This window comes from Calypte anna, chromosome 23 (genome assembly GCF_003957555.1).
Source record: "Calypte anna isolate BGI_N300 chromosome 23, bCalAnn1_v1.p, whole genome shotgun sequence".
In the NCBI taxonomy this organism is placed as follows: Eukaryota; Metazoa; Chordata; class Aves; order Apodiformes; family Trochilidae; genus Calypte; species Calypte anna.
Window position 1 is genome coordinate 4,936,084 of NC_044268.1, and position 17,993 is coordinate 4,954,076.

The 17,993-nt window shown below is 57.1% G+C and overlaps 2 protein-coding genes across 5 annotated transcripts in view; one reads left to right on the forward strand and one right to left on the reverse strand.

Annotated features, from left to right (window-relative positions):
- Positions 1-635: 635 nt before the first annotated feature.
- Positions 636-7,981, reverse strand: MECR (mitochondrial trans-2-enoyl-CoA reductase). Of its 3 annotated transcripts, none has more exons than XM_030464529.1 (10): positions 7,651-7,981; positions 6,660-6,757; positions 6,405-6,536; positions 4,383-4,526; positions 4,192-4,294; positions 3,849-3,951; positions 3,491-3,564; positions 2,979-3,039; positions 2,505-2,577; positions 636-1,782 (listed from the first exon to the last, which is right to left on the reverse strand). In XM_030464529.1, the coding sequence occupies exons 1-10, from the start codon at positions 7,782-7,784 to the stop codon at positions 1,619-1,621; spliced, it is 1,086 nt and encodes a 361-aa protein (XP_030320389.1). In that variant the 5' UTR covers positions 7,785-7,981; the 3' UTR covers positions 636-1,618. The 3 variants fall into 3 exon arrangements, with proteins under 3 accessions (XP_030320389.1, XP_030320391.1, XP_030320390.1); XM_030464531.1 differs by having other exon boundaries at positions 7,752-7,840; XM_030464530.1 differs by lacking the exon at positions 6,405-6,536 and having other exon boundaries at positions 7,651-7,842.
- A 7,663-nt stretch (positions 7,982-15,644) lies between these two features.
- PTPRU (protein tyrosine phosphatase receptor type U) overlaps positions 15,645-17,993 on the forward strand; it is a 55,263-nt gene continuing 52,914 nt past the window's right edge. The window contains exon 1 of one of the 2 annotated variants that reach the window (XM_030464402.1): positions 15,645-15,746. In XM_030464402.1, coding sequence (XP_030320262.1) covers positions 15,674-15,746 — 73 coding nt within the window. In that variant the 5' untranslated portion in view covers positions 15,645-15,673. The remainder of the gene's footprint in view (positions 15,747-17,993) is intronic. The other variant, XM_030464401.1, reaches the window with a different exon arrangement.

Genomic DNA, 17,993 nt, shown 5'->3' on the forward strand with positions numbered 1-17,993 from the left:
CCTGACTCAGAGCTGCTTCCTGGCTCCAGATCATGGAAGTGACCCCAAAAATGGAAGTGGCCCCAACACAGCCCTGGGGACACCACTGGTCCTGCAGGTGACTCCATCCACAACCCTTTGGCCTCAGCCTGGCTTTTTACCCAGCAAAACTCACAACTGGCCAAGCCCTGAGCAGCCAGGTTGTCCAAATCCCACCCCAAGTTGTCCCAAATCGATGGATTTGCTGCCCTTGTCTCTGCTGTCTAATAGGGTTGAGTGGCCAGCACTGCACTGAAATGGCTTTTGAATGGACTTCTGGCTTTTGTCCCCAGCCCTGCTGCCCTCAGGAACAGCTCCCACTGCAGTAACTGGGAGGAACAAAGTGTTTGTGTGCCTTGGGAAAGAGATTTGGGGTAAGAAATGCTACTTTTGGTGTCTGCTGAGCCAGCCCCACCTCCCTTACAGTCACCCAAACCCACGCCCATCCTGCAGCTGCTTTTAGCAGGACACAAACTTCTGCCATGAGATTTTAATTTAAGCTTCACAAGGTGGAAAATCCCCAGGACTGAGGACAGGGAGAGGGCTGGGCTGCCCAGGGTGTTTGGTTTACCCCCTCCCTGCCACCCACCCCAGTCCCAAGTGAGCACAGGAAGAGCTGTTGGCACATCTTAAAAAAATAACTGTGTGTGTATTAAACATTGATTTCCAAGAGGTTCTCATCACAATCAGCAGTGGCAGCAGGAACAGCAGCAGAACTGAGTTCAAGTATTCAATTCAGGTATTGCAATAAGCACCCCCTGCTCTGCCCCCAGGCTGGTGCCTCCTGTCCCCACCTCCAATGCCACCACCCCAGAGCTGTCCCCAAGGGGACAATGACACCTGTGGTGTCTTACAGCTCCTGCTGGTGTGGCCCTTGGTAACTTGGCTTTTTTTGTTTTTTTGCTGTTTAAACTCATTTTTGAGATGGAGTGATGCCAAGGGCTAGAAAATCCCTTTGTACCTTTGTCCCCCAGCCTGCACAGGTGTCCCCTGTCCCTGTCCTCCTCCCAGCACTGCACGGGCTGGGGAGGGAAAAATGAAAAAAAAAATAATAGAAAAAAAATTACATTTGATTCTTTGCAGTGCAATGTGGGGATTGTCCCAACCTGTGCACTTGGCTGCTGAACATGGAGGAGGGGACAGGGAGGTGGCTCAGGCTGCAGGAGGTTTGTGCTGGCTGGGAGGGCAGTGACCAGCCCTGTGCTGCTCTGCAGACAACCTACAAGCAGCCAAAAATCACCTGGAGGGGCAGCAGGCAGCAGAACAACACTGGGAGCTGCTAAGCCAGGCAGGAGGAGGTGGTGCAGCTCCCCCCAGACACAAAACCTTGCACCCAAACTCACCCCAGCTAAAGCACGAGGGCAGCCTCCCTCCAGAAGCAATTTCACACACTGCCATCCCTGCAGGGGCTTGCAAACCCTTCAGTGGACACCCAAAGGTTTTAAAAAAAAAAAAAAAAATTTAAAATTAACTCTCTGGAGTTTTTTTTACCTCCCCCCCCTCTCTAAGCATCTCCCATCTGCAGAAACAGCAGCGAGGGAGAGCTTGGCCGTGGTAGAGCAGCTCAGGGCTGAGCCCATTGCCAGGCAGGAGCTGCTGGTCAGAGGAGGAGGATCTGCTTGGAGGAGATGAAGGGCTTCATGGCAGCTTCCAGGGCTGCCTGATAATCCTGGAGAGGAACCTCAGTGCAGGCTGGAGCAGTGAGCTGCCCTCTGCGGATCAGCTGGCACAGGGAGTCCATCATGCTGGTCAGGGCTGCTGGGTCTGCAAGGGAAGAATCACAGAATCATGGAGTGTTTCAGGCATCAAGGGACCCCAAAGCTCCCCCAGTGCCACCCCTGCCATGGTCAGGGACACCTCCCCCAGCCCAGGGTGCTCCAAGCCCCATCCAACCTTGGACACTGCCAGGAATGGGGCAGCCACAGCTTCTGGGGGAACCTGGGGCTCAGCACCCTCACCCCAAAGAATTTCTTCCTTATGTCCATCCTCAGTTTCCCCTCTGCCAGTTTAAAGCCATCACCTCTTGTCCCATCCGTCCAGGCCCCTGTCCCAAGTCCCTCCCCAGCTTTCCTGGAGCCCCTTCAGGCACTGGAAGGTGCTCTGAGGTCTCCCCATTGCTCCCCTCTCTTCTCCAGGCTGAACACCCCCAACTCTCAGCCTGGCTCCAGAGCTGCTCCAAGGAGAGAGCTCTCACCACTGCCCTTCCCAGGCCATGCCAGGGCCACCACCCATGGCAAACACTCACCTGAAGCCACAGAGTGTCCCTGGGACACCAGGGTGCCCTGTGCTCCAAGCTCAGACACTTGGGATGGAGCAAGGTGCCACACCATGGTCCCTGCCCAAGCCACACTGCCCAGCACCTGCAGTTCAGCTGCCCTGAGGACTCTCAGCACTCATGACACAAATAAGAGCAAAGAGGACAGCACCAGAATGGTGGTGGTTTGGCTCCTGCTCCCATGCCAACCCTCAGCACCCACTGGGCTCACCCTGTGCATGGTCCTTCCTCCACTGGGTCATCCAGAACCCCCGGAGCCTCACGTCCCGGAAGATGAAGGCACTCTGTGGGAAGAGGGAGCAGTGCTGGGACCCCTGTGTCCCCTCCCCATGTGGCAGAGGATGGCAAGGAGACTCCCCATTGCTTTGTCTGTGCTCCCACTTGTGGGTCAGGGGACAGTGGGGTGTGGGGATGTGACTCCCAGGTGTGGAGTCAGGGTGGGTTTGATGCTTGGGACCTGCAGCCCAAATCCTCCATAAGTCAAGCCAAGAGACTGCTCTGGGATGCAGAGCAGCTCATCCCATAACAGACCCCAGGGCTTAAATAAAAAGAAGGTTGGAGGCTCTCAGGGTGCAGGCAGGGAGAGCCAAGCTCTGGGAGAGCCAAGCCCTGGGGACAGGGACATCCCCAGTGGAGCACGGGGGACAATGCCCCAAGGGGAACCAAGAGCATCCCCAGAACTCACCACAGGCACCATCACAGGCTGCTTTGCCATCCCCCCATAGGTGACCATGGTCCCTTTGGGCCTGCAGAAGGAAGGGGGTAGCTGGGGATGTGGCTGCCAACCACACAGCTTTGGCCCTGCAACTTCTGCCCCCACCATGCCCAAGCTCAGTGCTGTACCCAACCCCAGCGTGGCACCAGGGGGGCTGTTCTGACACCAAGTCACCCCTCAGACCCCACCTCCCAGAGCTCCCCTCGTGCTCCCACACCCCGTTAGCTGAATTTGCAATTAAATACATCAGCTGCACCAAGCCAGGACCAGGGGGACCTTCAGAGCTGCATCTCAGCTGCCTCCAGCCCCTGGCAGAGCTTGGGACAGGCAGTGCTGATGGGTCAACTTGAAGTCACTTCTTCCCCGCTCAACCCTGCTCTCCAAAACTTCATCTCCAGCCATCTCTTGCTCTGCAGGGCCTCTGAAGGTCCCTCTGATGCTGTCCCCAAGCCCATGCCCAAGCCAGCCCCAGCCAAACTTACTGCAGGTGCCTCAGCATCTCCGTTGTGCTTTTGCCTCCGACGCAGTTCAGGGCAAGCCGAGGCTTTGGGATGCTCTGCAAGAGTTTATTGAGAAGGTCCCCAAACTTTAGGGCCCCTTTAGAGGACCCTGATTCTTGAGGGAGCAACTGCCTTAAGCTCAACATTTACCTGCAGGCAGCTAAGAGCCAAAGAGCTAAAACTCTGTGATCTCTTGTAGCAAAAGCCTTCAAGTTCTGGGGCTAAATCCTGATCTAGAGAGAGCTTTGTCCTTCCCACCATCCCTGCACTTTCCTCTGCAGTTGCTGAGCTGCAGGGATGGCCCTGGATGGGCTCTCCAGTGGGATCAGCATGGAGGTACCTTAAATAAATCTTTCATCTCTGGCTTTCTCAGCATCTCCTCTGTGATGACGTGGTCTGCACCCAAGGCCATCAGCGTCTCCACCAGCTTTGGGAGATCAGGTCTGAGGGAGGAGTAAAAAAATAAATGAACACCATGAGCCAGAAAGCAGAGTGTCACCTTCTCCACCCTGCTGGGGGGACAACAGGACAGAGCCTGCAGGAGCAACCAGAAGAAAGTCCTGGGATGGGTGGGCAGGATGATCATCAGCTCCAGCTCCCAAACCTCCTGCCAAACTCCAGCCCACACCCAGGGCATCTCCCACCCCCCCAGGAGACCTTCTCCTCTCCCAGGTGGGACCTACCTGTCCCTCACCACGTTGATGGTCTTGATGCCAGAGGCTTTGGCAATCTGGATGACAGCCTGGCCCACGCCGCTGTTGGCTGCGTTCTGGATGATGGAGTCACCTGGAGAGAGAGACAAACCCAGGCTTTTCCCTGCAGAACCCAGCAGCAAACCCCACCTGGGATTTCTTCCCAGCAGGCAGGGCCATACCTGGGGCCAGGCTCTCGAAGTCGCTCAGCATGCGGAACGCCGTGCAGGGGTTGACACTCAGGGTGGCAGCACACAGCACTGGGATGTCCCTGGGCACTTTCAGCAGCATCTCCTCAGGAAACACTCCCCGAGTCCTCCAGGTCCCTGGGGTACCAGCAGGATGGCAGGAAGGGGGGCAAGGCAAGGAAAATGGGATGAGAGCTCAAGCCACGCCATAGCCTGAGTGCTGGGGGCAGCTGCACTGCCACTGAGATCCTGGGGAGTGAATGAGGGGGTTTCTTCTATATGGGTACGGCCAAAACATGGCAAGAGGCCAGGGATGGATCCCCTGCTGCCTGCTGAGCAGTCTCAGCAATCAATATCAACAGAAAAATCTAATCATTTCCCAGAGGGATAATGGGGCTGGAGCTGCCTGGATGCAGGGAGTGTGTGCAGAGCTAATGGGAACACTGCCCACACCAGGGACCAGCCCATACATCCAAACCCCATTCAGTCAGATTCACTCCCTCTATATTTTTATATCCAATTTAAACCCCTGTCACCCATTTACTGTTTGGTTTTTTAGTTCCAATGTTTAAAAATATCACTTTTGGAACTTAACTAGATGGCTTTCCTCCTTCCATTAAGCTAAAAAGCTTTTTAAGAAGAAACAGGCAAAGAACAAGCTATTGCACTAAACCCAGAACTGACAATTTTTTCTGGCCATTGGCACTTTGGAGAAGCACAAGAGACATTTGTTAGAAAAGAAATTCCCCTGCTTTCCTGTCAAAGCACTATTAAGGAGAAAACTGTAATGAGATAGAACTGTGACCTTGCCTGGGTTAAATGCTTCATCCTGGGTCCTGAAAAAACCTCTAAGGAGATGGCAGCAAATGTGGTTGTTTCCAGATTGCTGCAATGCTTTCCAAGAGTGCAGAAACCCAAGAATAAAGTTTTGCTCTATGCTACAGAAAAGTAGATTATTTCTAAACTCAAGTTTTACACAAGCAATGGCACAGCTAGAGCTGCTCTGGGCTTTTGCATTGCTTGTGTCCCCTCTCCCAGAGCCCTCCTGCATCTGCAGAGGACCAGCAGCAGGGAACCCCAGAGTCATCGTGGTTGGAAAGGACCCTCAGGATCATTGAGTCCAACCACCAGGTCTCCAGCACCTTCTCCACATCACTGCTTGGGGCTGGGCATCAGGTTCTGAGCTTGTTTTAAGGAAAAATGAAACCCGAACCCAACATTAAAACTAAAAATACAGGACAGAAAAGAGTAATCCTGAGACTGTAAGAAACGAAGATGCCTTCGTGCAGCTCCAGTGGTTTTCCTGATGCTTCTTGCCTGAGACAATCCAGCCCATTAGACCTATGATGATGCTAACACAGCACTAAGTGGGTTCCAACTGCTGCTTCCCTCACCTGAAACCTTCCCTAATGGAGCTTTTATTCATTTATTTTTTTATTTGAAGTCCTATCTGACTAGATGTAATCGCTGTAACTGGAAGAGGCCCATGGCTTTACCCAGACCCTGCAAAGCTTTGGAGAGGAGCAGATGAGCTCCAGGACCCCCCCAGATCCCCCCCACCCTCTCCCAAAGGAGGGGAAGCACATCCCTGGGTTCACTCCATCCACACTTCAGCATCTCCTGGGGGGCTTCAGCATCCCCAAAATCCCCTGGGAAGGGAGATGCTCTGGAAGTGAGGGGTGCAGAGGAGGACCCAGTGACTGCTCCAGGCCCTGGCGGTACTGGGGGTGCTGGGGGTACTGGGAGTGCTGGGGATAGTGAGGGTACTGGGAGTACTGGGGGTGATGGGAGTGCTAAGGGTGCTGGGGGTGCTGGGGGTACTGGGGGTGCTGGGAGTACTGGGGGTACTGGGGGTGCTGGGTGTGCTGGGGGTGCTGGGGGTACTGGGGATAGTGGGGGTGCTGGGGGTGCTGGGAGTACTGGGGGTGCTGGGGGTGCTGGGAGCACTGGGGATGCTGGGGATACTGGGAATACTGGAGGTGCTGGGGGCACTGGGGATACTGGGGGTGCACTCACCGAGGCCGGTGCTCGCCGGGATGACCCAGTCCCCAGGTTTCAGAGCCACCACGTGCTGCCCAACCTCCAGCACCTCCCCGACCCCTTCATTCCCTCCCACAGCTGGAAGTGGGGAGAGGATGGGATAGGTGCCTGCAGGGAAGCTGGAGGTGAGTGGAGGAGCCCAGCAGGACCCAAACCTCCATCCAAAGCCTCCCAGACATCCCAGCAGGAGCCTCCAGGAGGATGAAGGTGCAGGGGAGCTGGGTGGGTTACCTTGGATCACGTTGATGTCAGCAGGATTAATGGGGGCTGCCAACATCTTGACATGGACATCAGAGCCCCCCAGCTTGGCTTCCTCGAGGTCCTTTAGTCTGAATAAGGGCCAAAAAGAAGTCTCTTCAGTAAAAGAACAGTAAAAAAACATCAGTAAAGAAGCAGCAGTAGAGGCTGGGCTGACACCTTCTGCACCTGGGTTTGAAGCTGGGAGGAGAGTGCCCAGTGTCACTTCTGACACTTCAAATAAACCCCTTGGGCTCAGAGCCACTTGCTCAGGTTTACACCACACTAAAAACTCAGGTTTACATCAGGCAGACAGGTTTGGGATGGTGGCTGCTAAAAGCCTGACAGCATCCAAGCAAAGCCACGCTCACAACTCTCAATAAATCAGCAACTTGCACAAAAAACTGAGGTTTTCCCCCATTTCAGCCAGCCCGGGGGCTTGGGGCTGATCCTGCCCTGCTTTAACCTAACTGGGGATATTTTGAGCAATCTGCAAAAAGGATCCACAGGACCGGCCCTGCACAAGGATTGGGGTGAGGGCAGGAGACCTGGGGAGCTGTCTTGGGCTCTGGATGCACCCCCACCCCATTCCTGCACCCCCTGCAATGCATCCCTATTTTTACCCCCACCCTACTACTGCACTCCCTTCGCTGCACCCCAGCACAGCCCTCACCCCATTCCTGCACCCCAATATTTGCCCCATCCCCTCCTGCACCTCCTCTCAGCACACCCCAGCCCAGCCCCCCCACCCCATTCCTGCACCCCAAGTTTTGCCCCCCCTATAGCTTCACCCCTTACTCCCATATACTCCACACCGCCCCCCGCCCCTTTTCTGCACCCCCTTTTTCCTGCACCCTCATTTTCCCCCCCACCCCTGCACCCCCTTTCAACGCACCCCAGCACAGCCCCCCCATTCCCGCACCCCCATATTGCACCGCACCCCAACAACCCGCACCCTATCCCCGCACCCCCTTTCCTCCCTTACTGCACCACCGCCGAGGGCTCCCCGTGCTGCCCATACACCAGACCCCGGGGGGGGCTCCGCGCTGTGCCCGAACGCGAACGCGTTTTTGGGGGGTTCCGCACCCCGCGCAGCACCCATCCTGCCGCCCGATGCATTCGGATCGCTTCGGCGCCGATCGGTGACCTTCGGCCCAGTTCGGCTCCTCTCGGCACCGCTCGGTGACCTTCGGCCCGGTTCGGCGTCTCTCGGTATCGCTCGGTGACGTTCGGCCCGGTTCGGCGTCTCTCGGTAACGTTCGGCCCTGTTCGGCGCCTCTCGGCACCGCTCGGCTGCGTGACGAAGGCAGCATCGCCCCGCCCGGGTCGTTCCCTCCTGATGGCGGCGGCAGTGGGGGGGGGGGGGTTTGGGTCTCTCGGTGTTACCGGGTGTGGGGTCTGGCTGTAGGGCTGGTGTATCCCAACACTACGGAAAGTGTGTCTGTTAAAAATAATAAAAAATTAAATTATTAAATGTGTGAGTGTCATGCCAGCTCCCGGAGCCCAGCCAGCCAGGCGGCACAGCCTGAGGACCTGGGCAGTGGTTTCTGGATCTCGGTGTGGGGTGCTGAGAGGTTTTTGGGGATAAAACCCCCTTTTCTCTGATTTAACAAGGCTGTGGGGACCACGCGTGTCTGCTGTGGGCAGGGGCAGCTGGGCACAGGATGGGTGCTTAACACAGGGAGGGGGAAAAAAAGGGGGAAAAGAATTCGTAATAGTCATTTAATTTATTGTTTAATTACCTTGAAGGAAAGGTCTCGTTTATTGTTCCAATTAAAGCTGATCAGACCGGAGGGAGGGAAGCGGAGGTGCCCGGAGGCTGCTCGGTCACTGCAGAGCAAACTGCAAAGTTTTAAAGTAATTTCTGCTTTCTGGGGGAGGTTGAACATCACCCAGGGGTGTCAGGAGCTGCTGGGGCAGTCCCAGGTTGGTGATCACCCTGCTCTTTGGTAGAACCATGGAATGGGTTGGGTTGGAAGGGACCTCAGAGATCATCAAGTCCAACCCTTGATCCACTCCCCCCGTGGTTCCCAGCCCATGGCACTCAGTGCCACATCCAGGCTCTTCCTAAAAACCTCCAGGGATGGAGAATCCACCCCCTCCCTGGGCATTCCAGTGTCTGATCACCCTCGCTGCTAAGAATCCTTTCCTAATATCCAACCTAAACCTCCCCTGGCAGAGCTTCAGCTCTGCCAGGGGAGGTTTAGGTTGGATATTAGGAAAAAATTCTTTAGTCTGTGCCCCCTTATCCCACTGATACCTCCCCGACCCCCCCCTGGCTCCAACCTCCTTTCAGGGAGTTGCAGAGAGTGATGAGGTCTCCCCTGAGCCTCCTCTTCTCCAGCCTCAACACCCCCAGCTCCCTCAGCCTCTCCTCACAGGATCTCTGCTGGATCCCTTCACCAGCCTATGGGGCTTGCAATGGGAAAATGACAGCTGAGCTCCTCCTGAGCTTCATAAAAACCAAGTGGTAGGGATGAGTCCAGCCTTGGGACCTTGCAAGGGACACAAGAGGACGGGACAGTGGCTGTGGTGACCAGGGAAAAAGAGGGAGAAGTGGGATGGTGCATCCCTTCCCCCAGGGGCTGGTTCTAAGCATCCCTTCTTCTGCCTAAAAAAAAAAGAGGATCCTTTTGCAGATAGTTTTACAAGCCTTGTCCTGTTGGTGCATCCCAGCCCTGAGATCCCAGCCCAGCATCCCAACCCAATCCATTTGGGGGGTAGGAGGATATTTGGGTCTCCAGCAGGTCCAGCAGTGCTCAGACCACATCTGGCTGCCAAGATGTGACACCGAGCACCACCCAAAAGAAAAATCCCATTAGAGCAAGATCTCCAGTCTCCACTTGCTTAATTACTCCTAGGAGAAGCAGACACATCTTCAATTTCCCCACCAAAAAGGAAAAAAGGCAATAGATTATTATTCTCTTTAATTAAAAAGCATGTCGATCTTGTAAGCAGTTAATTAATAATTCCACATTAACTTGATTAAGTGCCAGGACAACTCGGCACACAGGAGGCTCCTGGTGAAGCCTTGTAATCCAGGGGGACAAATCCTCTGTCCCCACCAGTTTTTGAGGTTTTAAGGATAAAATCCCAGCAAAATGTCACCGTGGGGTCACCCCGGTCTCTCCACCCATTGCCCCCATCACACCCAGCTCCAGGCCAGGGTGTCCCCACGTCTGCAAGTCCAAACCCCCCTTCTTGGCTGCATTTTTGCTTTCCAGCCATGAACAAGTAGCAGTAAGATTAATCAATGGCTGTGATAAATCATAGCTCATTAACAAGAACAAGGTTTTAAGGCAGAGGGGAGCAGAGAGCATCATTCCTTCCCTCTGGCCAGAGCACACATCACTGAGCTGGGTGCTCAGCAATCACCTCCCCTTCCTCTTCTCCCCACGCACTCCAAAACCCTCAGGTCCAAAGTGGGTTTTCAGGCATCTCACAAAAAAAAGGAAAAAAAAAAAAAAAAAGGAAAGAAAAGAAAGGTTTTTTAAAAGAAATGCAATTTCAGGAGATGAAGTAGTCATTAATCACAAGGAAATTGTGCTTGTTACAGGAGAAACATTAACAAAATAATCATAAAATTGTCTGCCAGCCCTGATTTGCCAATGCCTGAATTCAGAAGGGGATGGAGAGGTTCCTCGTTAGGGTGCTGTAATTAGTAATTAACCCATTGCCAGGCACCCGTGGGCACCCGTGTCTCACCAGCAGCACCAGCACCCTCCTCCCTGCCCCAAGCCACCCCACCACGGGAAAAAATAAGCCCAGTGGGAAGCTCCTGCTTTGGAGGCTGTTAAATCCCCATCATTCCCAAATCACAGGATTTTCCTCCTGTGATCAGATTCAAACGTTGATTTAAAGCAGACAGACGTGCCGGGGGCAGCTGCAGCTTCCTGAAGTTCCTTCCCAGAGGAAAAGATGCTGCTGGGATGTGCAGGGATGATCCAAGGGCTGGAGCAGCTCTGGAGCCAGACTGGGAGAGTTAGGGGTTTTCATCCTGGAGAAGAGAAGGTTCTGGGGAGACCTTGGAGCACCTTCCAGTGCCTGAAGGGGCTCCAGGAAAGCTGGGGAGGGACTTGGGACAAGGGCCTGGAGGGATGGGATGAGGGGTTATGGCTTTAAACTGGCAGAGAGGAGTTGTAAAAATGGATTAGAAATAATATTAAATAAATGCTGGGCACAATGTTGTCCCCTCTTTTCCTTCCAGTTGGATTTGAAAGGAGTGGGAAGGTGGGGTTCATGCCCTGCTCCACACTCAGGCTCCAGCCTCTCAGCACTGAGAGGTGATGATGAGAAATCTGAGCAATATCCAACCCAGGTCTGCAGATAAAGAGCTTTTGTGATTTGGGATGTGATCAGAGCCCCAACACATTCCAGCAGATCCACAGCCCCCCTCCTGCAACACAAAACCCTGGAGGTGATCCTGGAGGAGGGGGCATGGAGAGATTGGGTATAGATCTGCTTGGGTTGAGTGCCTTTATTCTTATATTTTTTTGCTTCTTCTTATTATTAATTCTTTTTTTTAATCGTGGTCATTTCATTGCAATGTTCAGGGATGGCCAAATCCACACAGCCAGGACAGGAGCTGCTCTGGGTTAGGTGCTGAGCAGACAGACAGATGGATGGTGCAGGGTGCTCTGGAATCATAGAATCATAGAATCATAGAATAGGCTGGGTTGGAAGGGACCTCAGAGATCATAGAGTCCAACCCTTGATCAACTACCCCCACAGTCACTAGACCATGGCACTGAGTGCCACATCGAGTCGCTTTTTAAATGTCTCCAGGGACGAAGAGTCCACCACCTCCCCAGGCAGCCCGTTCCAATGTCTGATCACCCTTTCCGTGAAAAAATTCTTTCTAATAGCCAATCTGAACTTCCCCTGGCACAATTTAAGACCCTGCCCTCTTGTCTTTTTGAGAGTTGCCTGGGAAAAGAGACCAACCCCTGCCTGGCTCCAACCTCCTTTCAGGTAGTTGTAGAGAGTGATGAGGTCTCCCCTGAGCCTCCTCTTCTTCAGGCTGAACAGCCCCAGCTCCCTCAGCCTCTCCTCATAGGATCTGTGTTCGAGTCCCTTCACCAGCTTGGTTGCCCTCCTTTGGACCTGTTCAAGGACCTCAATATCCTTCTTGAACTGAGGGGCCCAAAACTGAACACAGTACTCAAGGTGTGGCCTTACCAGCGCTGAGTACAGGGGCAGAATCACCTCCTTGGACCTGCTGGTGACGCTGTTTCTGATACATGCCAGGATGCCATTGGCCTTCTTGGCCACCTGGGCACACTGCTGGCTCATGTTCAGCTTCCTGTCAATCCAGACTCCCAGGTCCCTTTCTGCCTGGCTGCTCTCCAACCACTCTGTCCCCAGCTTGTAGCGCTGCATAGGGTTGTTGTGGCCAAAGTGGAGGACCCGGTACTTGGCCTTGTTGAAGCTCATCCCATTGGAGTCAGCCCATCTCTCCAGTCTGTCCAGGTCCCTCTGCAGAGCCCTCCTGCCTTCCAGCTGATCAACACTTCTCCCCAGCTTGGTGTCATCGGCAAACTTGCTGATGATGGACTCAATCCCCTCATCCAAGTCATCAATGAAGATATTGAATATTTGATTTCTCAAAATCCCAGGAGCAGTTGGGATGCTGCCTGCAAATCTGAGGAGATGTTGTGCAGCTCACAGGGAGTGCTTGAAAAGCTCCTTCTGAGAGGGAGAACAACTTTTCCCCTCACCATCCGTGGCTGGGCTGAAAAAAAACCCTCCAGTTTTCTGCCTGGCTCTGGTCCTCAAACTCAGCATCTGGGGCTGCTCTGCCCCGGAGAGCTCAAACCCCCCCAGCCTGTTGGAGCAGCACCAGGGTAAGGATTTATCTCTGGGTGCTGGGTGCTGCCCTTTGGCCTTCCCAATTCTGCACGGAGAAACCCCAGCACGGCCTGGGAGGTGTGTGGGGTCAGATCTCCAGTAACATCTCCTGACATTTTCCTGGTTTTTTTTTTCCCTGCAGGAACACTTGTTTGTTCCTTGCGTTGGACAAGACTGGGGAGGTTGATTTGGATGAAGATACAGAAGTTATTTCATCCTTTCAGGCTGGGATAACTCATCTAATAGCCCCATTACATCCGGCCACGGCACCGTCTGACCGCTCGGGGCTGGAGGGGTGGGAGGAGAGCTGAGGGATGAGATAATTTATTTTGTCTGTTAGGAAAGAAAAAGGCATTTTGGCATTAGGAAAAGGCAGGTGATTCGGGGAAAATAGCTTATGAGAGAGGGCAAAGTGGGTGAGGGTGGAGGGATAAAACAAGTGGGATGGGGGGGAAGAGGGAGAGAGATTGGTGAAAAGGGGGGGGAATAAAAGCAGAAGATAAAAATGTAGGGGGTGAAATTGCCTAAATTTTAGTGCAGGCTGCTGAGGGTTGTGTCCCTATAGCTCTGCAAGAGCTGTTTGCTGTGGGGAGGGCACTGCTGGGAGCAATGCCCTGGGGGTTTGATGGGCAGAAATGGGGGGTTACTGTGCTGACAGAGAAAATCAGCATTCTACAGAGAAATTAAAAACTGAAGGGTTTCAGTGTGGAAAGAGCCCTGGTCGGGGTGGAGGTGTGCATCCAGCTGGTTGGGGTGAGGGTGGTGGGTGCTGGTGGGGCTGGGGCTGCAGGGAGAGGGTGCATGGAGGAGATGAGGGGGGATGCATGGAGGGGACACAGGAAAGGGACCCAGGGGGATATGGAGATGCCTGGATGGACAGAGGGGATGCAGGAATGCATGGAAGGGATGCAGAGAGGGGCTGTGTGCATGGGTGGAGGGGCAATAACTGCTTCAAGAATTCCCCTAAATTGGGTCTTAAAAATCCTAGTAATCCCCTCAATATTCCCCAACAATTACCCCCAAATCTGGAGGAAAAAAAAAATAAATTTCCCTCGATATTCCCCAAGAACTGCCTCAAAATGTGCAATAAACCCCCTCCAGTATTCCCTCCATCATCCCTTCCTTCTTCCCAATTTTCACCCCACGCGGGGCTGGGTGACCCCCGCACGGCTCATGCCGGGAAAGCTGCTGTTTGTTAAAGCTCCCCCATCCCCCTCTTCTCCCCGAACCTCTGGAAAAACATTTTCCTCCAGGAATCATCCGGAGAGGATGTGGGGAACAAGGCTCCTTTCATCCCCTCTGGCACCGCGGGGCACACGCGGGGGCTGCCAGCGCCTTGGGCACCCACGGCCCCACTCGGGCAAGGGCTGGGTGGAGATTTCCCCCTTTTTCCACCCATTTTTTTTCTTTCTGGGGGGGTTTTCTCCCTTCTCTCTCCCTCCTTCCCACCCCAGGGTTTGGTGGCTGTGCTGGGTGTCACTGAAGTCCCCTGTCACCGTCTCACCGTTCCAGGCTGAGCATCGTGTCCCTGTCCCTTGGGGACACCCAGCAGGACACGGCAGAGGACGGAGAGGGGGTGTCTGGGGGTCTAAGGCCCCCCCAGGGTGGCAGGGGTCCCTGTCCCCAAGGAGCAGCAGGACCTTTATCCCCAGATAAAGATATGCCCCAATTCTGCCTCGGGCACAGCCCCGATGTTGGGGGCTGGAGGACCCCCCCAGGGAGCCCCCCCCCCGAGATGGGTGTCACCCCCTTGCTCAGCTCTGTGAGGTGCGGGAGCAGCACAGGGTGAGGGACACCCCCCCCATCCCGGCACCCCCTACCCAGCTTCCTCCCAGTGGACTCCCCCCTGCCTGGGGACACCCCAGGGTCGTGCTTGGTGGGATCCTCCCAGATGAGGACCCCCAGAGGGTCGTGCTTGGTGGGGACCCCCCCGGGCACCCCCAGAATGGTGCTTTGTGGGACCCTCCTGCTGGGGACCCCAAGGGTCATGCTTGGTGGGACCCTCCCCACCTAAGGACCCCCCAGGGTCATCCTTGATGGGAACCCCCCCACCTGAGGACCCCCCACCCCCTAAAGCTTTGCACCCTTTGCAAGCAGAGACCCCCAACTCCCTCCCACAGCTGAGGACCCCCCTGCAGCCGGGACCCCCCCTGTGCAACCGGATCCTCCCTCTGCAGCCGCGCACCCCTCCGCAACGGGCCCCCCCGTGTTACCGGCATCCCATAGAGCCCCCCCCCTCGCAACGGGACCCTCCTGTAGCCCCCCCCGTCGCAGCGGGCCCCCCCTACAGCCCCCCGTCCGCAATGGGACTCCCCGTGCTACCAGCACCCCCATAGAGCCTCCCCTTCGCAACAGGGCCCCTCTACAGCCCCCCATTTGCAACGGGACCCCCCATGCTACCGGCACCCCCATAGAGCCCCCCCTTCTCAACGGGACCCCCCTGTAGCCCCCCACCCCCCTCGCAACGGGACCCCCCTACAGCCCCCGTCCGCAACGGGACGCCCCTGCACTCTCCCATCCGCAACGGGACCCCCCGTGCTACCGGCACCCCCATTAATACCATCCTTGGCAACGGGACCCCCCCTACAGCCCCCCCTCTGCAACGGGACCCTCCTGCAGCCCCCCCCACTTCGTGTCGGTAGCACGGAGGGACCCCCCGACAGCCCCCCATCCGCAACGGGACCCCCCCGTGCTACCGACACCCCCATACAGCCCCTCACCTCTCCATAACCCCCCCCCTCCCCTCCGTTCCCCTGCCCCCCCCATGGGGTATTGGGGGGAGAGGGGGGGGGCGGTGCCGGTGCTGCGGGTGCTCCCGGGGCCGGCAGGGGGCGCTCTCTGCCCGCGCGGGGCCGCGGCGGGGCCCTGCCGGTGCTGACGTCACGGCGGAGCGAGCCGCCGCCGCGCGGCCGCCGGTATTTGAGGCGCGGGGCGGGCGCGCGTGCCCCGCTGTGCCGCCGCCTCCGAAACCGCGGGGCCGAACCGCGGGGCCCGAACCCCCGGGGCCGAACCGCGGGGCCCAACCCCCGGGGCCGAACCCCCGGGGCCCGCAGGCGGCGGCTTCCCCCCCGGCCCCCATCCCGGCCCCGCCGCGCCCCCCACTTCTCCCCCCTCCCTAGCTCCCCCCCCTCCCGCCCCCTTTTTTCCGCCCCGGCCGCACCATGCGAAGCGCCCGGGCGCTGCTGCTCGCCCTCGCCCTTCGGGTTTACGCTCTGGACACCGAAACCCCCGCCGGTAAGAACGGAGCGGGAGCACTGGGTGCGGGATGGGTGCGGGGGGTGTGTGTGTTGCTCGCTGTCTCGGAGCTTGAGAACGCCGGGCGGGGATGGGGCACAGCCGGGGCTCCGGGACCCCCGGGTGCTGCCGCCCGTCCCGCTGCCGGAGCTGCCTCCGGGCCTCGGGTGCGGGACACCGGAGCTCCCCGGAGCTCGCTGGCAGGCGGAGGGGATCGGTGGCACCCTCGTAGCCCGCGGCTGCACGGCGGGAGGTGAGCTCCGTGGTGTCCGATCGCTCCCCGGTACCGGGGCCGCCTCCTCCGCACCCCCCCTCCCGCTGCACCCCCGGGAAGGGAAAGTTCCCCCCCGGAGGAGCCCTGCCCGGTGCCGGGGATGGAGCAGCCCGGGCTCCGCCGAGGACGGGCGGGGGGAGCCCTGTGCAGCCCCGGGCGGGGGGCGGCGGGACCCGCACCGTTTGTTGGTAACCCGGGGAGGGGTCCCGGAGGTCCGGGGGGGGTGTGGGGGGTGGGTTTGGGGACCCTTCGGGGATAACAGGTGGTGGCCGAGGCCCCGCTCCGGTTACCGCTTCCCCTGGCTCGGTGTCACGGGGATGTAATTTGAGTTTTGCGCGATCGTTTTTTACATTTATTTAATTTTTTTTCCCGTACTTTTCCCCCTCCCGTCCAGCTCTTTAGCGGCTCCTCCAACCCACCCCTCCCTGGGCCTGACCCTGCAGGCGGGGGCTGGGGAAGGGGTGAAGGCAGAGGGGGGGTGCAGGGGACACCCCACACCCCCCAGGGCTCCGACCCCCCCGGCAGACAGGAGCGGGGTTGGGTGCTGCGGAATGGGGGGAATTTGGGGCTCCCGAGGTGCTGCCTGGGGCCGTGAGAGGTTTTTGCAGGGGAAACTGAGGCTCGGGGGAGGAGGGTGCCGGTCCTTGCTCCACAGGACCTTGGTGCTGCAGCCTCTCGGGTGATGCTTTGTGCTCTGGGGTGGTTTTGGTGGTTTATTATTTTAGCCTTGAAAATGAAGCAACTCTCCCTGTGCTGGTGTTTGGGGTTTTTTGGGTTGTTGTTGTGGTTTTTTTTTTTTTTTTTTTTTTTGAGAAGGGGGGGCAGTGGCCTTTCTGCAAAAATCAAAACAGAGTGGGACCCAAAAGCAGCAGAAAACAAACCAAGGCGGCTCCATTTGGAGGGGGAGACAGCCTGGAGCAGAGGAGGCTCTGCAGAGGTCCTGGAATGGGGGGGAGGATGGGGAGGGAATGGGTTTGCCTTGTGCTGGGGCAGCTGGAGGGGGGAGAGCCGTGTGCTGGGCTGGGGGGGGAGATGCTGCACGGGGTGAAGGAGGCAGCAGGGAAACTGAGGCACGCAGCTGGTGAGGAATTCCGAGCCCTCTGCTTAGGGGAAGGGGCTTCTGCACCCCCTCTGCGTGTTGGGATGGGGGGGTCTTGGGCTGTGCTGCTCCCCGGTCCTGGGCTCTGTGTGGCTTTGGGATGGGGGCAGCGGTGACCCGGCGGTGGAGTCGGGATGGGGGGCTTTATGGGGACCCCCCCCCTCGCTCTCTAGCAGACCCTTTCCTCTCCCTGGCTTTCCGTCCCTGCCAGATGACAACTGCAAAGGGTAGGGTTGAACCCGGTGTAAATCAGGAGCATGTTTACTCCAGCGTTTCTCCTGGTAGCTGCAGGGTGGGCTCAGCTCTGCCGTGGAGCTTGGGGAGGGGCGAGAGGGTGGGCTGGGGGTGAGGGTTCTGCTTCCAGCTCTGTCCCCCCCCTTCCCCACCATCTCTGTCCCCCTCCCCACCAGCTGCTTTTCACACTCATTCTGGTGTTTACTCCTCCTGGTGTGGCTCAGCCAGCTCTGGAGGGGACATTGGCTGTCGGGACACACACACACACACACACATCCCCTGGCTTCTCCTGGGGGGGTTTGGAAGCTGGTGAGAAATACTTAAGCCCATCTGCATATGTGCTTGGGGTCCCTGGAGAGACCCCAGAGCCACTGCTGGGAACAGCCAGCACCCTGTGTCGGGGGGTGTTGGGCAGGTGGGTGGTTTTCTCTCCCCTCCTTTGCCAGGAAGGGGTGTAGTGTGATCCTTCCCACGAGTGGGGAAACTGAGGCATGGCATGCCTGGGACGGGCTGAGCTGGGTGAGGAGCTGAGTGCCCCTCCAAACCCTCTGGTCTGTCCCTTGTGTGGTGTCTGCTGGCTGTGACAGGGACCTAAGAGTTGTCACCAGGGTGGTTTGGCAGCCCAGCCTTTCCTCCTTTT

What these genes read in the sequence shown, in the direction of transcription:
- MECR (XM_030464529.1), bottom strand. Translation starts at nt 7,784, where the DNA reads ATGCATCGGGCGGCAGGATGGGTGCTGCGCGGGGTGCGGAACCCCCCA. An exon ending in CCCGGCGAGCACCGGCCTCG is followed by an intron (nt 4,527 to 6,404) that starts GTGAGTGCACCC and finishes CTGGTACCCCAG; the next exon opens with GGACCTGGAGGACTCGGGGA. An exon ending in AGCCTGTGATGGTGCCTGTG is followed by an intron (nt 2,578 to 2,978) that starts GTGAGTTCTGGG and finishes CTCTTCCCACAG; the next exon opens with AGTGCCTTCATCTTCCGGGA.